General features: G+C 39.4%; 1 protein-coding gene across 4 annotated transcripts in view; it reads right to left on the bottom strand.

Moving 5' to 3' along the window:
* Positions 1 to 23,650, bottom strand: part of LOC146352667 (RNA exonuclease 1 homolog) — a 36,042-nt gene extending 12,392 nt beyond the window's left edge. Inside the window, exons 1-12 of one of the 4 annotated variants that reach the window (XM_084832143.1) lie at positions 23,463 to 23,650; positions 17,743 to 19,118; positions 15,653 to 15,745; positions 13,943 to 14,150; positions 8,254 to 8,396; positions 7,361 to 7,498; positions 4,933 to 5,047; positions 4,669 to 4,731; positions 3,795 to 3,944; positions 3,299 to 3,412; positions 2,301 to 2,374; positions 491 to 601 (exon numbers count right to left, since the gene is read on the bottom strand). In XM_084832143.1, the coding sequence (XP_084688269.1) occupies positions 491 to 601; positions 2,301 to 2,374; positions 3,299 to 3,412; positions 3,795 to 3,944; positions 4,669 to 4,731; positions 4,933 to 5,047; positions 7,361 to 7,498; positions 8,254 to 8,396; positions 13,943 to 14,150; positions 15,653 to 15,745; positions 17,743 to 19,118; positions 23,463 to 23,478 (2,601 nt within the window). In that variant the 5' untranslated portion in view covers positions 23,479 to 23,650. Of the gene's footprint in view, positions 1 to 490; positions 602 to 2,300; positions 2,375 to 3,298; positions 3,413 to 3,794; positions 3,945 to 4,668; positions 4,732 to 4,932; positions 5,048 to 7,360; positions 7,499 to 8,253; positions 8,397 to 13,942; positions 14,151 to 15,652; positions 15,746 to 17,742; positions 19,119 to 22,964 lie in introns of all 4 variants that reach the window. The other 3 variants (XM_084832142.1, XM_084832145.1, XM_084832144.1) reach the window with 3 other exon arrangements.
* Positions 23,651 to 24,109: the final 459 nt, after the last annotated feature.

Genomic DNA, 24,109 nt, shown 5'->3' on the forward strand with positions numbered 1-24,109 from the left:
CAGGGAAAAACATTCAATGAAGGTGTCACCCCTTTTCAGGGATCCCCCTTCTCCCTGCACCACAGCCATTCAGCAGGGTACCCCATTCAGCAGGGTCCCCGGCCCTCTGTGAAACATTTCCCGGAAGGCTGAAGGGGCTGCCATGGGGAGAAAGGACGGGGGTGAGGTCTGCTTCTGCCAACCCAGTTGCACACACCTAAACCTGGATCCAACCCATAGAGAATAAACTGTAAAGTTCAGAATGTTGACAGATTTTTATCTTATGAGGCCATTTTTCCTTCTCATTTAGAACAAGCTGCTTGATCTCCATTTCCAAACTGATGACAGTCTTATTTATTTATATCTCGCCCTTCCTCACAAAGAGCCCAGGGCAGCTTACACAACACGTGTGCCCCTTAATGACACTAGAGTCATTACTGCCAGGGAAGAAACACATAGTGCACTTTTTAAAATTGAAGCTTTTAAATAAAACAATCCTTTCTTAGCATACCATTTCACAATCTAGTGCAAATACACCATGATTTCCATCTAGTAGAGGTGGTTTGATAAAAGTCTTCACAAAGCCATCATTGTTTTCATTTCTGCCATCGTGAACATGGAGCTAAAAAGCATTAAGGAAAATTCAGTTACCATTCCATTTCCAATTTCCTCTTTCAGGGGAAATTTGTTGATTAAGTGATCACAGCACTGTGTTAAAGTGACTTCTCATACATTATCTTGCTGTGATTTTGGCTACCTGACAATTCTAGTACTCCCTTCTACATAAAAATTCACCAAGGCCTAAGCATATTTTAGAAGTTTATTTTGCCTGCTTATTTGCCTAGATTTGTGTATTAGTTAATGCTGATGAAGGCTGAGGATTTACAACACCCTTTTAATTTTAAGATGAACTACTTGATACACTCTAAATGTATATTTTCCCCCCTCAGAGTCTCTGGGACAGCACAAACAGAACATTTAAGCAAAAGGCAATATATATCTTAATACAGGGAAAAAACAAAACAATTAGAAAGCACTAGCATGCTTTCTGTAGAATAGATGTCACAACAGCAAATGTTAGATGAAAGCAGTAGCAACTGGTTTGGGGGTTCAGACCCACCTCTGCCTTCTTCTCAGATAAGACTTCTTATTTTCCCAGGTTTTTAGTCTTTCATTTTTAAAAATTGCACTAGTGCAATTTTATTTTAGTTCTTACTATTGTTTCATTCTGTTTTAATCCTACGGTTTTTATATTAAGTTTTACTATGTTATTGTATTTTATGGTTTTAAGTTTTGTTTTGTGAACTACCGAGAGAGCTTCAGCCAATGGGTAGTACGGAAATGTAATAAAAAAATAAAACCTAAGTAAGTGAGTAAGTAAATGGTGGATGAGCCTTGTAGCACCTCTATTTTAGAGACACCAGCTGTTCATGAAGATATACTCCTGGGAGTGGTTTCAATACCAATGCCAAGTCTTAGAATGTTTACATAAAAATGGCTCTAAGCATGTTCAAAGTGCATCTTGTCACTAAATTACAGCTTACCCATTCTCCCTAACACTTAAGAATTCAGAATATACACATAGCTTTCACACAAAATGGGACCCCAGCACATCTCTTTAGAAATTAAGCACTACTCTCACCTTATTTCTAACATACTGTGTAGTCAAAAGAACAAAATCCTTCTCCACAAAAAAATCTGTTTTCATATTTTACATATTTGTTGAGCTGTTTGAGGTTCAGTACAGTTCTCCGGGTTCCATCTTTTTTGGGCACGATGGAAAAGCTAGAGTAAACACCTGTGAATATTTCTTGATGTGGTATTAGTTCTATGACTCAGATGTTGAGCAAGTGTTGAATTGCTTGGGATATCATCTGATGTTTTGTACTGAAGCATGATGCCGGAGGCTGAATAAATCAAGGATGAGGGGTCCCAGAATTCTGTGGAATAACCACTGCATATGGCCGTGAGTACCTAGCAGTCAAAGACTGACTGTTGCCAGGCTGGTAGAAACTGTTGCAATCTTCCCCACACAGATGTGTTCCTGGCATGAGAACTGTTGGCAACCTGGTTTTGCTGGTTTGGAAACATGACCAAAACCAGGCGGGTCTGAGGTATCTATAGCCTTTGGAATGAAAAGGAGAAATCCTTGAGAGAATGAATGAATGAATGAATATATATATATATATATATATACACACACACACACACACACACACACACACACATATTCATTCTCGCAGGGATTTCTCCTTTTCATTCCAGAGGCTATAGATATATATTCTCAAAATGTGAGAACCACTGATGTTCAGTACTCTCACCTTTGCAACCTGGCATCCAGGAGAACCAACCACTCCTTCACAACAACTGTAGCGTGTCTCCAAACCACCAGGAACTATTACAGAAAAAGGAAAAGGAGGCTGATGAAGAACTTCAGATCATCTCTTATCCAGAAAATTAAGATTTCAATCTAGTGTACTAATATGAATCAAATGCCTGCTTAAAATGAGTGAGCAGCTCTACTTAAAAGTATCCATTTAACAACAAAAAAGCTGAATTTCAAGGATCACATACTGATGCATCAAGGATTAGATGTATCCAACCTTGTCTCTATCAATCCAAATAAATTCTACTTTTAATACAAATTCTCATCCATTTTCGCTCAGGATTATAAACTATGCTTACAGTATGAAGCATCTAACATCCTTATGTTAGATGCTTCATACAGTATATAACATCCATTATGTATTTTAATACAAAAATTGGGAAGAGAGGGGGAAAGCAAAATGAAGGACTGTGCTAAGCCAAGTGTAAGTAGTTCACTATAATTATTTTAGTAGTTTTAACTACACTATCTCTATAGACCCTATAGGAAGCCAAGAACTAGTACTTGGCCCACATACTCTTCCTTCACATACTGACCTCAGTACTGCAATGCTGGTAAAATTAAATTACGTTCTACATTACATCTGAAACAGGGAACTGTAGCTTAAAGTTGGTTTACTGCAGTTTCCTTTTATCACTGCTTCACTGGGCACTCCTTTTTTATTTATTATTATTTATTATTAAATTTATTAATCGCCCCTCTGGCTGGTCACCCAGCCACTCTGGACGATGTACAGCGTATAATAGAACAGTTTAAAACAATAAAATTCTACAATAAAAATGTTTTCTAAAATACCCTAACCCACCCCAAATGCCTGCCTGAACAACCACGTTTTTAATGCATGACGGAAGCTCATTAAAGAGGCTTTAGTAGCCTTAAACTCACTCATGCATTCAGTCTATGTTTGGAGGAGGGAGAGGAGTTTATTCTTACCTTTATGTCGTAATACTTTACCAGAATGGTAGTTGCATTCTTCTTTCCGAGTATGTCTTCCTGACGAAGTCACAGTATATATCTCTCCACATCTACAACAGACCCTTCTGGAAGCTGTAGCCAATAAGGTAATCCAATGTTAAGTCAAAACAGAGGCCTGAAAAATTATGCTGTCCATATGTATCCCAAAACCCAAATGGCACTAGATTCCCATTCATGTTACTAGGCAGTTGAGTTTTAGTACAACCTCTACCACTGCTAAATTACAGATCAAAATAGAAGTATTTTGGAAGTAGTCGTTCAGACCGACTACTGAATATTAGCTTATATATTTGAATTGTGTATGGAACAGATGGATTATCACCCGAGCAATTTATATTAAGTTGTTAATGCATGGGAATTCAGGAGTAGGATACAATCTTATGTTTAAGGCTTTTTAATCTTTATTAGAAAATTCAATTCCTCTAGCTGTGTCATTTTGTTCTAATTTACTCACAGTCAGATACAGCTGGTTTTATGGTGCCACTGCCTAACATAGCACTGCCAGGTTTCTCAGGATTTGGTTGGGGGAAGCCATTTTCCTTCAACTGTTCCTCAGTCAAAGTATAGTCTTCTAAAACTCTATAGAGTGCAATTCCTGTAAAATCTTGATCATGCCAACAAAACAATAACAAAGAAGTTGAAGACTTGTCAGTTAGACATTACAGCTCTCTTCAGATTCAGTTTATGAACAGTCTGTAGCAGCTAATTTTCCTTTGATCAGTTTATATAAGCCTCTAAACTTTTCATAGCTTTTCTAAATATTATCTGAGGAGCTCTGGAGGTTGCGTGCCTTTTGTCATAAAAAGTAGTTCAAAAAAGATATTCCCTTGCCTGTTTCTGCTTGGTACCATAAAAAACAGGAAATTTTACAAGAATATTTCAGTTTATAGCATCCATTATTTTAGAATGTTTGGAGTCATGCAATGATTGCACATATACCAGCTGTTTTGTGTCTGAAATTACATCTACAGGGTTGGCTTCTATACTAAGACATATGCTCAATGCAAATTACAGACTATGAAGTATTTTGAAAACACCCAATATTTTGCATTATTTCAGGGTTGTTGTTTTTTTTAAAAAAAACTTACATCAATTAATTAATCATTGATAATTATCTCTACCCAACTCCCCTGATCGAGGGGATTCTTCTAGCTGCAGATAGAATGTGTGCAAGGGCCCACAACTTGCAAGAGGAACTCAATCCTCACTCAATAATCAAATAAGAGAATCAGAAAGCTAGAGAAAAGTACCTACATATTACAATTTCCACATTCATGGAAAGATTAGAATAGCTCTGTGCAGTTTTCAAAAGAAAACGATAATGTTACCATTTTTTTCTTCTTGTTTTCTAAACCCAGTTGTAGTAGTACTTTTATTGCCAGAAGGTTGACCTATATAAAATAAACGTTCGTTATTTCCCAATACCACAGGTGCCCTACATCATTAAGTGTACACATTTCTACATGCAAAACATTTACAGGTTATATATATATATATATATATATATTTAATACAGAGAGTTAATACTAACTTCTTATTACAGATATAGTTATCATAACTACCAATTTTCTCTTCCATACAAAAGAACTTACCATCTGCTGACACACTGCCATGATCCCTCAGTTTTTTAAGTGTGTTCACAGCTATATTCAAGTACATACTTTTACCGCCACAACGGTCATATATTGCTTTTTCTTCTATCAATGCCTACATTAAAAAAATAAAAGTTAATATGACATACACTGCAAATTGAACAACTGCCCTGGCTTTTTTTTTTTAGAACAGAGTATGGGAAGCAGAAGTACATTCAAGAAGCTAATAAAAATGCAAATAGTTACAGAAATACAGAACAGGAACAGTATACATCTGATCTCTTCGGAAAGCTACCGCTGTCATCTGTTAGTATCATGGATTCCGCATAAACTTAAAGCAAATATGACGGTGAATTCATGCTCTTTAGCATGAGCAAACCAAGAAATACTGCAAGATTATATTACAGGGGGTGGGGTGGGGGGGATTGCTACAGTGCAGTCCAGATTAGTTTAATCAAGGCATTTAAATCAGATTTAAATAATGATAAACATTATGATTGATAGGGATGCAAATGAACATGCCATCCCTGTTTCATATGAATACACAAAACTGTCCTATTCCAAGTTGGATCACTGGTCCATGTACCCCAGTGTTGTCTGCTCTTACTGGTAGTGGATCTCCAAATTTTAAAGTAGAGATTATTTTTCCAGTGGGACTGAAGCTGGAATCTTCTACATGCAAAGCATGTGCTCTACCACTGATTTGGGGCTCCTCCCCCTTTAGATCACTGACAGAAAAGACCGAGTTGAATTGTGTCCTATTTATCCTCCAGAATTTTCCTACGCATAAAGCTGATCTACAACTAAACAGAACCTTAATACTACCTAGGATATAGTAAGCAGCATTCTATATGTTTAAATAAAGAGGGGGCAATTGTGGAATGAATGGATTTCAGTTTGTAAGCAGCATCAAATATTTATAATTTAAGCACTACAATGTATTCAGTTCTCAGGTACTTTGAAGATATACGTTAGGAATGAGATCATCCAAGATGGGGCAAGAGATGAACATGATGAGATACAGACTGGCATCTCTTAAAGCCAGGGTATGGATCCCATTGCCTACGAAAACTTGCCAGCTCCTGACCATTAGTTTTAAGATATTATTATTATTATTACAACAAATGACCTTTTGCACCTCATATAGATGTGTGACCTCAAAAGCAAGGTACTGTACCATTGTTTTTACCTTATATTAAAAACAGCCTTTAAAATTCAATGGCCACCATCCAGAGCCCACTTCAGATGAACCATACAATATTTTTTATCTCCCGCACTCCCATTGCTTCCTTCACAGAATGCTTTTGAAGCTCACATACATGGTTCACCATGTGGCATGTACTGCTGTTTGAGAAACAAGTCCAAAGCCCCATAGGGTAACATGTGGCTAGTCATACAGTTTTCTCCATTACTTTCACAGTGTTTAAGGGATGGTCATGGATTCAGAGAGAAGTATAGTTATCATGTTTATTTAAATTAAATTTAAACAATGCAAACAATGTAAACAATGTAAATTTAAATTTCAGATTTTATTTTAAACCAATTATTTTTTTAAAAAAATACACACCTCTTATTGAAAGCAATGGTTTGCATCCAGACTGGTTTGCAAAGAATTTATGTTAATTCATTTCCAGTTATTTCTAGTTTAGTGGTTGGGTTGTTGGCTTTTTGCTCAATATGCAATCATAATTCAACACATAGGAAAATAATGTTCATTATACATTTCAGCACTAGCTACTTCATTACTAAGGGCACAATCCTATGGCCATCTAGACGGCCATAGGATTTTTTGGATAGTTGGCTGCTTCTGAGTTTGGAGGCGGCTGACTATCACCATAGGATTGCACCCTAAAGGTTTCCCCCCCCCAAAAAAAACTATTTGAGCAATGTTGAATGGAAGGATAGTTTTAGTATTTATTAAAATATTAATATTTTATTTGATTTGATAATATTCAATTTAATTTAAAATAAATTAAACATAATTTGATAATATTTATTAAAATTAAATATTTAGAACTAATTTAAAGCATACTTTTCAGGACAAATTCTAACTGAAGTATAGATACTTCCAATCACTTTTGCCCAAGAGAAAGGAATGTCTTCTTCATGAGCCCAAACTTGTCAGTAGGTCGATAGGAAGAGAAAGCATCAGAGAACAAAGATTATTACTGATTGAAATCATGAGTGGTCCTCAATTAAGATATTTTCAAAATATCTTACGAACATACTGACTAAGTTTGTATTCCAGTGCAGGCTTTGAGGGGTGGAGAATAGCTAGCCCCACTGACATCAGAAGTTGTACACCAGCATGGATTGCACTGCATGCATCTTTGCAACATGGTACTCGGATCTGATAATTTTTCATATCCAGAGTTTATGTAACTGTCATTAAAAATATTTTATGTTGGAATTTATAACTAATGCAGACCTTGTCAAAAGCTTCATTTACTGTTGCACAAACTTTCAAGAATTCTTCAACAAAAGAATTGACATATCGTTGTCTTATGTCATGTGGTACTTTGGATCCCAGTTCTGGAATTACAGAGGGCCTTCTCCGACTTGACACCTGAAATGTTATTTTTATCTTTAAGAACATGTGTGTCTGAACAGCTGAAAATTTATCTGAACGTACTATACTGCTTTGGTTTCGCTTTATAATAAAAAATGAGCATTAAGGCAGTCACCCATTTTAAGATTTCCAGTAGGTTTTTAAGGCACATTATACTTTGGTTTCTCATTCATTCCCCAGTAGTTTCATACATTTTATTCTTCGTTGAATCTAGTCTCTATATCTAAACAGCCTGTCTCTGTCTGTCTGTCTTGCTTGTTTCATTGTTTAAAATGTGTGGTTTAAGTTCCCTACACAGCCTCCTACAAAATACTGTAAATTTAGATGAACATTTAATGAAACTTATATAATGTGAAAAGGAAGTTTGCCCCTTCCCTAGCATTTCACAGTATTGGTAAAAGATTTTTCTGATCAGCACATATTTTTCAGTGATCCATATCCTCTAAATTCTGTCTATCATCTCATATTTTACTGTGCCTATTTTAGCATTTCCACCCCCATCCCATGGGAAAGCCATCATTTTCTGATGTAAGCTACAGTAATGATGGGTGGGGATGGGTGAACTCAGAGAATCAGGTTCTCTTCTAGTTACATAAAAATGTGAAGTCCACCCAGCAAAATTAGAAGGAATCCACAAAGTAAAATGAGGTCAGGTATCATATATCCAACACTTACATAAAGTTATTGAATACAATGTCGTTCAAACACAGCAGACTTTTGCTCTCTATTAGCACAAAGAAAGTATACCATACCTTAATTGGTATAGGAGTAATCCTTTTCACAGGATTATTAGAAAGCCTACACGGCACACCTGTTAGTGCATTTCCAGGAAGTAGTACATTCACTTGACCACTGCTTGTTGCAACAGGCTGAACTTCAAACACATTTAAACAAACTGAAATAGATAAACAGTGTAGTTTGAATTGTATTTATGAATTCATTTCAGTTTCTTGAACATAAAGCTAAACTGTTACATCCCTTATTTGGAAGCTAAAATAAATTATAGTGCATACCAGACCCCACATTATGCCAGCTATGTGGAAGGAAGGAAGTGCTTTTGTGTGACCATTCCATGCCATGGATATAATGTACAGAATGTCACATGCATCACCTGATCTCATTGAAGGTTTCCATGCTACCTTGGATAAAGCCAACTTTCCAATATCTAGCCTAAATGTCCTAAATTTTGGAAAGAAACAAACAACAATGTAGTGCTTAAGGCATATAATAGCAATGAATAAAATAACAATTCTCCAAATCATCCCTCGTAACTCAACATTAGTTCCACCAGGGACTCTAGATAAAAAGGCAGCTCCCTTGCTTTGGAGGAAACATCAAGTACTGTTAGATACAATTCCTGAAATAAGTAATTGTTCATAGTAGTCTTATTTTTCTAGCCACATCATTTTTCTAGGACTTATCTACCGAGTTAAAGCATAACCACACTATTTTTCCAGGGGGAGGGCAATATTTAACACAACAGGACTGGGGGCATGTGTCCCTCTAAAACTAAAACATCGGTATGGATTGGAGACTAACAGTAAAAATCAAATGCATCTCTACTCAGAAGTAATCCACATTGACCTCAATGGGACTTACCCCCAGGTAAGTATATGACTGCAGCCTACGCTGTGTGTTTTTTTTTAATACTTTTTATTCTATTTTTTATCTTTATAAATGAAATAAACAGTACCAACAACCAAGTCATTATCTACAGTTTACAACAATACAGTATTCCTAGGAGGACACAGCAATAATGAAGAAAAAACAGAAGAAGGAAAAGGAAGAAGCAAGAAAGAAAAAGAAAATATATAAAAAGTTACTTAAAAGGATTAAATTTAAACTCCATTACACACAAACTTCAAATATCATTCTACTTAAAAGTTATACCTATAACATTGCCAATATTACAATTCAGTACAGCATTCAATCTTACATTTCAATATCATCACCAGTCTTACAGCAAAGGAGCAAGCCTACAATTCATTTCCAATAACCATATATTGCCCTTCAATTAGCATATAATAGTAAAGCTTAACAATTTAACCAGCCAAAAATATTACTAATCAAAGTCTCATAACAATGACAATAATAATAATAATAAAAAGGAAAGAAATTAAAAAGGATAAGTAATAATAGTAACAAATCACTAATAAATTTTATGCAATCCATATTTTAGATAGTGTCATTTCTAAATCTATATATGAATGTATACATATCTATACACACACAAATAGGAATTTTATTATACAGTATATCATGTCTCCCCTTCATGGATCACTGGCTTGTTGTGGCGAAGGGGCTTGCGTAACTCAGTGAAGCCATAAACTACGCCGTGCAGGGCCACCCAAAACAGACAGGGCATGGTGGAGAGTTCTGACAAAATGTGGTCCACTGGAGAAGGAAATGGCAACCCACTCCAGTATTCTTGCCAAGAAAACCCCATGGAACGTATCACAAGGCTAAAAGATACGACGCCGGAAGATGAGGCCCTCAGGTTGGAAGGTGTCCAATATACTACTGGGGAAGAGCAAAGGGAATTTCCAAGGAGCGCCAGAAAGTGAAGCGGCTGAGCCAAACCCGAAAGGACACTCAGCTGTGGATGTGTCTGGTGGTGACAAGAAAATCCGATGCTGTAAAGAACAATATTGTTTAGGAACCTGGAATGTAAGATAAATGAATCAAGGCAAGCTGGAGGTGGTCAAACATGAGATGGCAAGATTGAACATCGACATCTTGGGAATCAGCGAACTAAAATGGACATGGGCGAATTTAATTCAGGTGACCATTATATCTACTACTGTGGGCAAGAATCCCTTAAAAGAAATGGAGTAGTAGCACTCATAGTCAACAAAAGGGTGGGAAAAGCAGTACTGGGGTACAATCTCAAAAACGACAGAATGACCTCAGTATGAAACCAAGGCAAACCATTCAACATCACAGTAATTCAAGTCTATGCCCCAACCACTGAGGCCGAAGAAGCTGAGGCTGATCGGTTCTATGAAGACCCACAACACCTTCTAGAACTAACACCAAAAAAAAGATGTCCTCTTCATCATAGGGGATTGGAATGCTAAAGAAGGAAGTCAAGAAATCACCGGGATAACAGGCAAGCATGGCCTTGGTGTACAAAATGAAGTAGGACAAAGGCTAATAGAGATTTGCCAAGAGAACACGCTGATCATAGCAAACACTCTTTTCCAACAGCACAAGAGGCGACTCTACACATGGACATCACCAGATGGCCAATATCGAAATCAGATGAATTATGTACTTTGCAGCTGAAGATGGAGAAGCTCTATACAGTCAGTCAAAACAAGACCTGGAGCTGACTGTGGCTCAGATCATGAGCTGCTTCTTGCAAAATTTCGGCTTAAATTGAAGATCGTAGGGAAAACCACTAAACCATTCAGGTATGACCTAAATCATATCCCTTATGAATATACAGTGGAAGTGAGGAATAGATTTCAGGGATTAGACCTGATAGACAGAGTGCCTGAGGAACTACAGATGGAGGTCCGTAACATTGTTCAGGAGGCAGCAACTCAATCCATCCCAAAGAAAAAGAAATGCAAGGAAGCAAAGTGGCTGTCTGATGAGGCTTTACAAGTAGCTGAGGAAAAAAGGGAAGCGAAAAGCAAGGGAGAAAGGGGAAGGTATATGCAACTGAATGCAGAGTTCCAGAGAATAGCAAGGAGAGACAAGAAGGGCTTCCTAAATGAACAATGCAAAGAAATCGAGGAAAACAATAGAATCGGAAAGACTAGATATCCTTTCACGAAAATCAGAGATATCAAGGGAATGTTTTGTGCAAAGACGGGCATGATAAAGGACAGAGAAGGCAGGGACCTAACAGAAGCAGATGAGACTAAGAAGAGGTGGAAAGAATACACAGAAGAACTATACAGCAAAGATTTTAATGTCCCTGATAACCATGATGGTATAGTCACTGAACTTGAGCCAGACATCCTCGAGAGTGAAGTCAAGTGGGCCTTAGGAAGCATTACTAACAACAAAGCTAGCAGAGATGACAGCTGAGCTATTTAAGATCCTAAAAGATGATGCTGTTAAAGTGCTGCACTCAATACGCCAACAAATTTGGAACACTCAACAGTGGCCACAAGACTGGAAAAGGTCAGTTTACATTCCAATGCCAAAGAAGGGCAATGCCAAAGAGTGTTCAAACTACTGTACAGTTGCGCTCATTTCACATGCCAGCAAGGTTATGCTCAAAATCCTACAAGCTAGGCTTCAGCAGTATGTGAACCGAGAACTACCGGAAGTACAAGCGGGGTTTCGAAGAGGCACAGGAACTAGAGATCCAATCGCCAACATTCGCTGGATCATGGAGAAAGCAAGAGAATTCCAGAAAAGCATCTATTTCTGCTTCATTGACTACGCTAAAGCCTTTGATTGTGTGGATCACAACAAACGCTGCCATTTCATGATTTAAAAACTTTTTCATCTGGCCTTCAAAAAGAATGCAAAATATAGCAGGATATTTGATATGATATTGCAGATTAATTTGTCTTGCCTGATTTCTCGCCTTGGTAAATTGTCTTCTTTTGTCAGCGATTCCTTTAGTGTAATCCGGAAATAACATAAGTCTCGTGTTGGCCCCCCCAAAAGTTCTCCCACGTCTCTTGCCAAGCGCAAAATATGATTTTTTTGTAGAAACTCTTGCAAATTGAACTATAACAGTATAGGCAGTCCCTCTGATGCCACGAACTGGACCTGGAACACGGTATGCATGCTCAATATTGAGTAAAGAATCAGATGGCAGAGCGAGTAGCTCATGCAGAAATTTATTTAAGAATTTAGACAGACTTTTGGCTAAGAAAATTGGCTCAAATTGTTGGTCCCTATCTCATTTGCTATTAATACAGTAATATTAAAGTCAGAGTGCTTTGCATCACATAGCCTTTTTCCCATTAAGGGCTTGTTCAAAAATGTTTACACATAATTTGTTGTCTTATTTGATAACTTAGAGCTTGATTACTGCAGGCAGATCTTTGATACCAAGGATACGCAGATTTGCTCTACGAGTATGTGCCTCCAGTTGGGAAATTCTCGCAGACAGGATATTATGGGAGACATGCATAGCCATCTCTTGAGCAGACACCTGGACTTGGAGAGTATTAACCTTCAATTCCATTTTTTGCAAAGAGCTATTAATTAAATCCACAGCCCCTTGAAGGTTAGCAATAGACTCTTGGGATGTATCCAGCCTCTTAGCCTGTTCTACTAATTGAGAAGACGAAGTTTTTATCAGAGCCAGCAACTTCCCTACATCTCAGGCATCACTAGAAACTTTTGCCAAGGGAGAGATTGGGAGAGTTGGCGGTGGTCCCGTGGCTTTTTCCCTTCCCCGTGATGCTGCCGTCCTCCTCTTCCGTAAAGAAAGTAAGTAAGTATAATTACAAACAAACAGTCACTTCAACAGATTTTGCAGGTCCTCAGATATTGTTGGTATTTTTAATTCATAACTCATCAGCCCTGAAGTCTCCTAATTACATTGGAGTTTCAAAACAGCTTGAGTAGATGACGCTCCGGAAAACTGACCTCAGAGTCCAGCTCTTCTGCTGCTCTGCAAAAGGAGTTGTTCTTCCAAGATCTTATCCAGATGTACTCTAGCTTCCCCTTTTAATTCCAGGGGAAGATGAAAAGGTTTTGCTTTTAAAAGCTGTTTGAGGAGATGACTTGTGGAGCCTCTGCAGGACGCTTGCCGGGGCGACATGGCTCCTACCAGAAGGAGATTACAGCCTAAGCTGTTGAGGTGGTCGCATAGAGTCCAAAAGGTCTCATCAATAGCCCTATGTAGAAACTGACCTCGTCAGCAGCCTACAAAAGGCACTCTGTAGTTAGCACCCAAACTATTGTCCTAGAGTGGACTCAGCATTTATAATATAGAAAGAGACGCAGGCCAGGCCAAACTCTATTGAATGGGCAAATTCCAACATCAGTCTGAAAAACAATTTGCAGGGAAGCAATTCATATTAGAAAACAGTTACTGGACTCCATACGTGCTGCCTGCCAATCATAAGAACAGGAAGGGGTTAACAGGAGTACAGAATGTACTCATATGTATCCATGGATGACAAGAGTGGGGATATGGGAAGAGGACAAGGACCTATAGAATCATCATCCTATGAATCAAAGGCCTGTAAGTCCCGTGTTGACTATAATCAATGTATTCCCGTAGACGTTTACAAATATCTAAGCCATCAATGCGTGATCATATATTTATGTTAGTGATGAGGCGTGTTCTGGATCAAAAGTCTAGAAATAATCAACCCCTCATTCTTTGCATACCCAGGAGCTTATTTCTGGGAGGGGAGAAAAGAGAATTAAAGAGATTTCTAATGTCAATCTGAGGAGAGTTCACATTACAAAAAAACCCCCTCAACAAATAGCAAACTAGGATATACTGACTGGTCATACCCATAGGTCCCATGCTTTGCATCTGAGCAGCTGGAATTACAGATGGATTCTTCTTATGGCTGCAAGTTGCAGCAACAAAAGCTTGACCACTTTTAATAGCAGCTGTTATTTGCACTGCCTGTTGCTGTGCTTGCAATATTCTGGAATGACACGTCTGCTGTGGAAGTGGTGCCTTAAAAGGTACAATTATTTCTTTTGTGGTATTAACCTGGTGAGTATCAAGAAAGAACAATTTCTTCAGTAAGTATCATAACACATTTGCTACCTGAAATTAAAATTACAAGCTGAGAATGCACATGAGTATCTCAATTTCTTCACAAAGAAAATTGGCTCAAATCGTTGGGTCCCTACTGCATTTGCTATTAATACAGTTATACTAAAGTCAGAGTGCTTTGCATCACAACCATTTTCCCATTAAGGGCTTGTTCAAAAATGTTTACACATAATTTGTTGTCTTATTTGATAACTCAGAGCTTGATTACTGCCAACTGGCTGCATTTGCAGGTAAGCTAAGGCAGGATTTAGCATTACATGCACAAGCAGAAAGAAGCCAGCACTCATACACTTCCCCATTTCCATGGCTGGGAGGAGAAACAAATCAGGATACTGGCTTATTACATGTGAACCAGGAATCATGGTTTAAAATAAGCACTCATTTATTAAACATGCCAGCTAAACTATCCTGGGTTTGAAGTTGGCTTATTTAGCAACTAGAGTTTATTTTAAGTTCACATGAAATGACAAGCTACGAATTGGCTAAAGTAAAATTGAATCCTGGTTTATTCCCTTCCCAGCAAAGAAGAGGGAGTGCACAAGGGAGTCTTTTCTGTTCATGTATGTAGTGCTAGATCATAGTTTAGCATTAGGTACAAACCCTTCCGAAGTGTGAACTACTTCTACTGGAAGTACTATGTTTTAAGGCGACAATTGTATCTACAGTGTTATAATCCATGAGTCATACATGAAGTCAACATTTGATTTTCAGTCAAGTGATGAAAATGCATGTATGAAAATACAAGCCTTAGAACTTGCCTGAGAAATCTAACAGGCTTTGACAGAAAAAAATACTAATGTACCATTCAAGGTATTAAGAACTATGACCCACACTGTGCCCCTAGGTTTTTTAATGGATTTTGTTTTAACATTAAGCTAATAAATACTGAGGGTTACAATGGCTTAACCCCTGAGCTGTTATATTTCTGAATTGCTGCATGCCTAAATTGCATTTCTTTATATCAAGTGAATAGCCATTTTAAAAGCATGATAAAAGGGAGCAAAATGGCTCAGTTGGATTATTATATTATTTTTTCAGAGTGCAGTAATCCCATCTAAAAAAACTGCAATAAAATATTTTAAAAATCTATGTTTAGTACATAATTCATTGTTTTAATATATGAATGAATGTCTTTATTACTTCAGTAAATCAAAAAATTTAAAGCACAATTACTTCCCCATGACTGTGTAAATTTCAGTTCAAGTAAGGGGGCTTGGTGTATTTGTACATTATGGATTGAATCTGACCAAATCACTCTGTCAACAGGAACTTCTGGTCATAAAGACCCCAGCATCACTCTCCATCCATAATGGAAAGCCCTTCTGTTCATGCAGCAATCGCATTGGATGCAATCCATAGTTGCAATAACATACGACTTACACCTACATAATCTAATATTAGCAAATATTTCCCCAAACTCCCAAGTAAGAACTCACACCAAATTTTGCAGTGTGTGCAATTCTCTTCTTCTGCCCAGGAAGCATATTTGTCCTCAAATCTGAATCCACTTCTGCTTGCACTGCAAGTGCCTGTTTATTAATAAAAAGAAACGTGATGCAAGAGCTACGCAGAACACGAAAGCCACAAAGATACAATATTTTGCTGTAGTTCTTACAAATGGAAAAGAAAGAAACGTTGCATAAGATATATTTTCCTATTATTGCACAGCGGAAATTAACCCTCAAACCTCATCTTAAATTTTTATAAATTTAGTATTTAACAAGAAATTAGAATGAAACATGTAATATTACAATAAGCCTTAGTTTAATTTAACAGAAGTATTACAATTGTTCTACAAAATGTTTTTGTAACGTTAGTTTGAATTTTTATCATCAGTTAATTCTGGGTTATAACCAATTAGCCCCTCCTGGTGACAGAACAGCTTCTGTCAGTGGAATGAGGACTGGGGTGTGATTCCTGCTTGCCCAGCATGCCCTTAAAATCTACTCCAGACCTTGGGGTGCGAGGGTGGGGAAACCTCCAGAACAGATTTTGAAAGGGGCATAGGAGACTGTAGTACAGAGGAGGGGAAAGTCCATTGTGAGAAGAGTGACATTGGATTTTGTCCTCTGGATTCTCACCAAGGGAATATGCCTTGAGCTTTCAACACAAGAAGAGCTCTATTGAGTGAATCCAAGAAACCGTCATTGACACAACAAAATGTATTGCTGAAATGGTAAAGAAACCAAGTGGTTTCTTTACCATTTTACCACTTTACCAAGTGGTTTGCTACAGGGTTCCATCCTCTCCCCGATGCTATTTAACATCTATGTGAAGCCGCTGGGGGCTATCATCAGGAGGTTTGGGGTGCAGTGCCATCAATATGCAGATGACACGCAGCTCTACCTCTCATTCAAATCTTCACCAAGGTTGGCCGTAGAATCCCTGTCCAAACGTCTGGAGACGGTGAGTGGCTGGATGGGGAGGAATAAGCTGAAGCTGAACCCTGACAAGACCGAGGTACTTTTGGTGGGAGATAAGAGGAGGCTAGGGGATGTTGACCTGGTGTTGAATAGGGGGTGTTGAATAGGGGATGTTGACCTGGTGTTGAATGGGGTACGGCTACCCTTGAAAGACCAGGTCTGCAGTTTGGGGGTCATCTTAGACTCCCAGCTGTCCATGGAGGCTCAGGTGTCAGCTGTGAGCCGGACAGCACTGTATCAACTCCATCTGATACGGCGGCTGAGCCCCTTCCTTCCCGACCATCTGCTCCCATTGGTAGTACATGCCCTGGTCTCCTCTTGTTTAGACTATGGTAATGCGCTCTACGTGGGGTTACCCTTGAAGACAGTTCGGAAACTGCAGCTGGTACAGAATGCGGCGGCTCGCCTGATTAAAGGCAGCCGCCGGCGAGATCACATCACTCCAGTGCTGAAGGAGTTGCACTGATTACCAGTTGTTTTCCGGGCCAAATTCAGGGTGTTGGTTTTGACCTTTAAAACCCTATATGGTTCCAGCCCAGCCTATCTTATGGAGCACCTCCAGCAGCACCAGACAGGCCGCTTAACAAGATCAGCCTTGGATGGCCTTCTGTCTGTCCCCATCAGCCAGGACAGCTAGACTGGTGGGGATGAGGGAGAGGGCCTTTTCTGTGGTGGCCCCCACTCTGTGGAACTCCCTCCCTAGGGAACTCCGTCATGTCCCCTCTTTAATGAGCTTCCGTCGTGCATTAAAAACGTGGTTGTTCAGGCAGGCATTTGGGGTGGGTTAGGGTATTTTAGAAAATGTTTTTATGGTAGAATTTTATTGTTTTAAACTGTTTTGTTGTATGTTGTACATCGCCCAGAGTGGCTGGGTGACCAGCCAGATGGGCGATTAAAACATTTAATAAATAATAAATAAATAAAGCAATCTCCCCCCAACCTGGTGTACTTCAGATCTTTTAGACTTCAGCTCCCATCAGCCCTGGAAAGCATGAACAATGGTCAATAATGCTGCGAGATGTAGTCCAAAACATCTGCAGGACACCAGGCTGTGGACGACTGTTGTAAAGGAATTACACAAAAATTGAGAAAAACAAAAGTACCTGCTTTGCTAATTTTTCTTTTTGTGCTTCACGTTCAGCAAACTCATTGAAAATTCTTCGACATTCTTCCATGGTATCATCTGACTCAGAAAGTTCAGTATCTTCTTCAGAGTCATCTTCAGAAGAGTCTAATACAATTATCTCATTTTCTTTGGTATCTGTGTGCACAGTTTTATTGCCACAATTTTCTATAGAATTTTCAAGGAAGCAGTCTGTATCAAGAGAGATTTTATCACCGAAAACTGGAGAAGGAAAGCTTTGTGTATCATCCCATATTTCGTGTTTTTCATGTAGCTGCATGCTCCATTTCCCTAAATGTGCTGGTACATTTTTAGAAGTCTCTTGTAATAGCACAACTCCATCTTTTGAACTGTCTTTAGAATTTATGCTTCTTTGAGTTTTGTTTTTAAGCAAAGTTTTATTATTACCTTGCTCTGATACATTGCACATTTTAACAGAGACATTCACCGAATCCTCTTTGAAGACTTCTTTGTTCATCTCAAACTTCATCTGAGAAAATATATTACTTTTAGTAGCAGGGTAATATTTTCTCTGATCATCAAGTGTGCTTCCTACATTCAAAGTACTCACTTTTATATCTAGTAAATAAGAACTATCATTTGTTAAATACTTTATTTCATTTTTAGTTCCATCACTTTGATTAACATTATCTAGACCAACAATGGTATGTTCTGGTCTTTTCCCCTCTCTAATATTTAATGTTTCTGATGTATCAGAGTTTCCCACAGTTTCTACATTAGTTCTGAAACTCTCATTTTCTTCCCCATTCCATTTTTTAAAGGTCCTACTTATTCTTGGCTTCTTTGATAGCTCTGGTGGAGCATCTATTATAAGCATATCATCATCTGACTCCTGGAGTTTTATTTCAAGTTTTATAGGAGAAGAACTTCTTGATCTCTTCCTTGGAGATCCACATCTACTTCCACATGGTGAGTTTTTTGTAGACCCTTGCAGGTTTCCACAAGAAAACATTTTCACATGTTTAGAGTGCTGCATGCAGTTTTCATCTTCTTCCTTCAAGGAAGACCTAAGACCTGCAGAATAATTAAGTAACGGATCATATTCAAGATCAGTAACTGGGCAGCTCCGATCAAGAATGTATTTACTGGATTTGCTAGAATCCTTCGAGATTGAAACGTCATTATCTTTGTCTTTTATAGGAGTATTACAGATACCATCTTCATCAGAGAAAGATACATTTCTTTGTATGTAATTTGTTGCAGGAGTCAAAGGATTTTTAAGATTGTCTTGCACCAAGTTATGATACAAGAGTTTTTTTTGTTCTTCAACTTCAGTCTTGACTAACTGGATTTCTTTGTTGATTCTTTCTAGTTCTTGGATATTTTTACCAAGCCCTGTTGATTGGAAGAAAAATATATAAACACAATAGCTATTGGTTATACACAGAAACTTCACCTACATGTAAATTGAGCACTAAAGTGTGCAATTCCATAACTTCCGTCTAAACTGTCATCAAGTCTTGATGAGTTCTGTCATCAAACCTTAAAAAAAAAAAGACACTAGAATAGTTTACAATATTGTTTTAAGGTGACAGACCATGATACAAACCCTGTGTTCAACCCAGTTTAACCATCTAAGTTGTTTCCATGAATAAATAATTCAGCCAAACTGCTGTGAATGAACCAAAGATATGTCAATGCTCTAATTCAGCCGCTCCTAAAGCCTTTCAAACGTGAATGCATTAAGACTTACAGCCCAGAGCCAAAAAATCCTCATGAAAACCTAGAAATCATCATGACCATAACTGAGAAGGAAAAAGGCACCAAATACCTAAATACTAACAGTGCAATCCTATACATGTCTTCTCAGAAGATAATTCCAGTGAGTTCAATGGGGCTTACCCCCAAGTAAGTGGGCATAGGATTGCAGCCAATTGTTCATGTATGTATTAATGTGTCATTTATCTATAAATAAAGTGTCAAAAACACTTACAAATATTACTAGAGCCACCACAAAAATTCTAAGAATTCAGATATAAAAACTATGGATTAATCCAACATCACAGGAGATGACGCCCAATTGGGTAGCAAGACCTCTACTTGCTTTTCCCCCCACTGCAGCACCCCTGCATGCTCCCAAATCTGTTCCAGAGGGTTCCGCAATCATCTTGAGCAGTTTTAGCAGGCACACAGGTGGATAGCATTGGATCCAAACCTATATAAAAGTGTTACACAACATGTTACATAGGTGCTGCTACTAAAAAGGAGCAATCCTATATTCCTAACAATCACACTTCCTTGAATGAGGGAATGAAAGCAAGTATTACTGTAAGATCTTAGGAGCCAGGAGGAATAAATATATGTTCTAGATCTAGATCTTTGATGTAAAGCATCATCAAGTTTTCAGAGCTGCAAATAAAAAACCCTCAAACTAGGCAAGTAGTCTTTACCAAATTATTACAAACTATAGGGAGCCTGGCAACTCAACTTCACTCAGTTTCCAGTCCCTCACCATGTTTCTTAGTTGCTGTTCCCTCTGCCTTTATAGATCTATCCCTAACAAAATGAGAAATATTTCTTTTCAGAATTCTGCAGTAAAACCCCATGGATATAAAATAAAGCTACAATAAGAGCATACATAGACATGTCCAGTGTAAAAGTGGGTGTTTCAGTTGCTGAATAGGGGCACAGTAAAAAAAAATCTACGGTTAGATTAAGAATATATTGATTCCTGTTGTCTTACTGGACTCTCACATGAGTTAAAGAATCTCTGCCTGGTTAAACGCATTCTGCTTTGCCCTCTGCTTGAGACACACAGTGTGGGTTAATTTTTAAAGGAGTTGATAGATCCAATATCTGGAGTATTACAACTTGGGTTTACTATAACTTTTCAGCTCCTTCACAGCTTCATTTAAACAAAACAAAAAAACCTTTATATTGTTGAAGCCACTCTTACAGCATACATTGGATATTGTGTTGCTCTACAAACAGGATAGTATCCTGCAACCACAGAGAAAGGGCTAGCAAGTAGCCTTAGAAAGGAACATTTGCATTACCCATTCTAGTGAATGTTAGCACTTATCTGCACAACCACCTCTTGAGTTTTCACTAGTGATGAGAGGTTTCCAGAAAATTGTGAACTGGGTATTTTCTGGAAAAACTTCCTATGCAAATTAGATCTGAAAACTGCTGACACGGTAATAAATTTTAGCAACCCCCCAAACTGTGAATATGCTGACAGCCACTCATCTACAATGTTGAAACTCCCAAGGTTGCCTAGTATTCTATTTGCAACTCACATCCATTAATTGCTACTAATGAACTTATGAAATGGATTCAACAGAAAAATAATGCACTGGAAAATTTTCCAACAGACATGACTGGCTTCATCTTCAGTCCATTCAGGTTTTGCACATAATAACCCTATTATATAAATCAGCTGCCATAGGCAAAAACTGCTGTCATGTGCACAAAACTATGGGGTTTTTCTTTCAGTGCAGAATGCAGATACTTACAGTTAGTGCTCATATACTTTGAGTCAATACATACACTTTCAATTTATGTAGGAAAGTTATAGACGGATAGGTAGATGTAAACAATGTCAAATAAGTCTCAAAAGTAACTATATGAAATGCCTGCTAGTCATTAATTGACCTGAGTATGGCTTTTCCCCTGTGGGAACCCAGGAGTAATTCAGTGCCATTTCTAACTGAGCTGAACACTATACACCCCATCTTCAAGGCATGCTGCTCATACTTTCCTTTTATTATAAGAGATGAGTAATATTTGTATTCTTAATACATAAATTCACACCTTTTTGCTGTATGCTATCCAGCTTAATAAGAATGGTAACACTCTACCATCTCTTAAAACCTGGCTCATACGATGCTTTTCCTTTACATGAAAGTGACATCCATTAAAGAAAATGGCTGTTACCTTGAAAATAAACCTTATACATCATTCAGTGTGTCTTTGTACATGAAATTCATGAGGAATGTTTAAAACATTCCTGTGGTAACTTATGTTGGGTCTACTTGGAAATCAAAGGTATTCCAAACTGTTACAACAGGAATTACTTTTAGAGGGGTTACTCAAATAAATGAATTTAGATTATTGAATCTTCGAGAAAATGGCCATAGGGGAAAAAAGCCAGTTTTCCTTTAAAGTTTTAAATCACCATAAATTAACACTTATGTAAACAGGTCTCTATGTGAATTTTTTGAATGATGACAGTCTAGCATAAGTAGTGTGGCAGAGGGTGTACAATGTTGTTCTGAATTAGTGCTCTAATTCCCACTCCCTAATGAATCCCCAGTCAGGTAGTAAAATTGAGAACTGCAAGGGGGGGAGACACCCCGCAAAACTTAAGCTATTCCAACTGTTTCCTATCATACTGGTCAAGAAAAGAGGCCACTTATTCTTAGTTTATTTTTTATCAAGTTCCACTGTACATTCCCTAAAGGACAACTAAGAAACAGCTTGTCTATTTTAACCTAAACATTAATAAAACAATAGCTTCTTAATATGTTGCTGCGCTTGGAGTAAGCCACTAGAGTGGTGAAGGTGATCAGGGCTACGAAAACACATTTGAAAACGAACAAGCTTAAGTCACTGCCAGTTCCCACACTTAAGCTTTCAGCAGGAAGGAAAATAATTGATAGGAACCAACCACGCATCACCCTAAATCCTGAATCGCTCAAATCAAACCCTAATACAGTGGGAGGAGCCTCAGGAGGAAGGCGAATAGTTTTCCGTGTTTTCTTTGCCATATCACGAGCACCATAAACTTTTAAGTCGATCGTTTCAAGGAAGCACACAGTGGACTGGATTAACCCAATATTGGTGATATGCACTGGAGCAGGAAAAAAAAAACACCTGGGGGTTGTTCTCCCAGGTATTGAGCACTTCGAGTTCGGGTGACTAAATCTGATTTGCTAGAATCTTTCACAGCTCAATCCTATGCCCAATTTCCTGGGGGTAAGCCCCATTGAACTCAATGCCACTTACTTCTGAGTAGACATGTACAGATTTGCGCTCTGTTAAATGAAGCGCGAACTGCAATTACGGTATGCCCCCCTTTGGTGGCGTGTTACCGTCCAAACACCGGGAACGCGCATTCCCTTTGCGACTGCATTCCAATTCGCGAAAATCTCCGCAGTCCGATAAATGGGAATATTATTTTTAACTGCCTACGCCGTTAAGGGCTGTTCGGGCGGGCGAGAGGAAGGCCGCCATACTTACTAATTCAAAATCGGGAGATGGGAAGGGTAGATGGATGAGGGAAGAATCACAGGAGGACCCGCGTAGAGCCTCGTGTGACATCGATTCAGCCTCAAATTTAACAGCCCATTCCAAGCAGACTCGCATTGAGCCTATACGAGAAGTCGACCCAGGATCTGGGGGGAAATACACCCAGGGCGCGGGAGAAAAGCCCCCGAGGAGACAGAAAACAACGACGACGGCCCTGACAGACAGCAGCGTCGGGCCGGGCACGGGCGAAAGTACACACACGTTGCTCCTCTGTCCCCTCAGCCCCGGCTGGTCTGGACTAGCCCCAATCCTCACCCGCACTAAAGCCCACAGCCATCCTTCCACCCTCACCCAGAGCAGAGGAGCCGCTCAACGGCTGGCGCGGGGCAGGAGGCGGCTCCTCGCGGCGCGCCGCCCCGTGCCTGTACTGGCAGTGAGGCCGCCGACAACCGCGGGCGTCGAAGGGGCAGCAGAGGCTGCTGAAGTAACCTGCGGAGCAGAGCATCCTTCCTCGACCCGCCCCCGCCCTCAAACCCCGGGGGAAGGAGCGAAGCGAAAAGGCGCGCAAGTCATGCGGGGGGGGTAGAAAGAGGGGCGCCAACAGCGGCGGCTGGAGCGCGACGGAGCCGCCACAGCGCGACCCTGCGCTTGCTCGCCGCCCTTCCCCCCCTACAGGCAGTTTAAAAAAAGCCGCCTCCTTATATTTAAACGGGGAAACGCTTTTACCCCGCCCGCTGAGGGGCAGGGCTCAATGCGCTGAACCAATCGGAGGGCAAGAAGCTGAGGCGAGGGCTCGGGCTCTCCTCCTCCTCCCCGTTCCTTCAAGCGGGAACGTGTTCGGGCCACGCCCCTTCTCGTTCCTTCTCCCGGGTGGGAGGGAACAAGTCCTGAGAGGAGGAAAGCGGGGCGGCCGAAGAAGCAGGAGCGAGCCGGCGCAGGAGTTGCGCTTCCTCCTGTGAGCGTACTCAGCGAAGAAGAAACCTTGCTGGGGCAAGACCAGGGTGAAGGCTGCGCCGCGTTGGCGCAGGCTCCTCAGAGCCAGGACATTGGCAGCTGAGGCCGCAACTCGGGCGCGGAGCCTCTTCCAGCCTGAGCGCTGGATTCGGTCTGGGGGCTCCATGCCGGTGGTGAGTGGG

The sequence above is a fragment of the Heloderma suspectum genome, chromosome 2 (genome assembly GCF_057233095.1).
Source record: "Heloderma suspectum isolate Gila_16-S chromosome 2, 16-S_ref, whole genome shotgun sequence".
In the NCBI taxonomy this organism is placed as follows: domain Eukaryota; kingdom Metazoa; phylum Chordata; class Lepidosauria; order Squamata; family Helodermatidae; genus Heloderma; species Heloderma suspectum.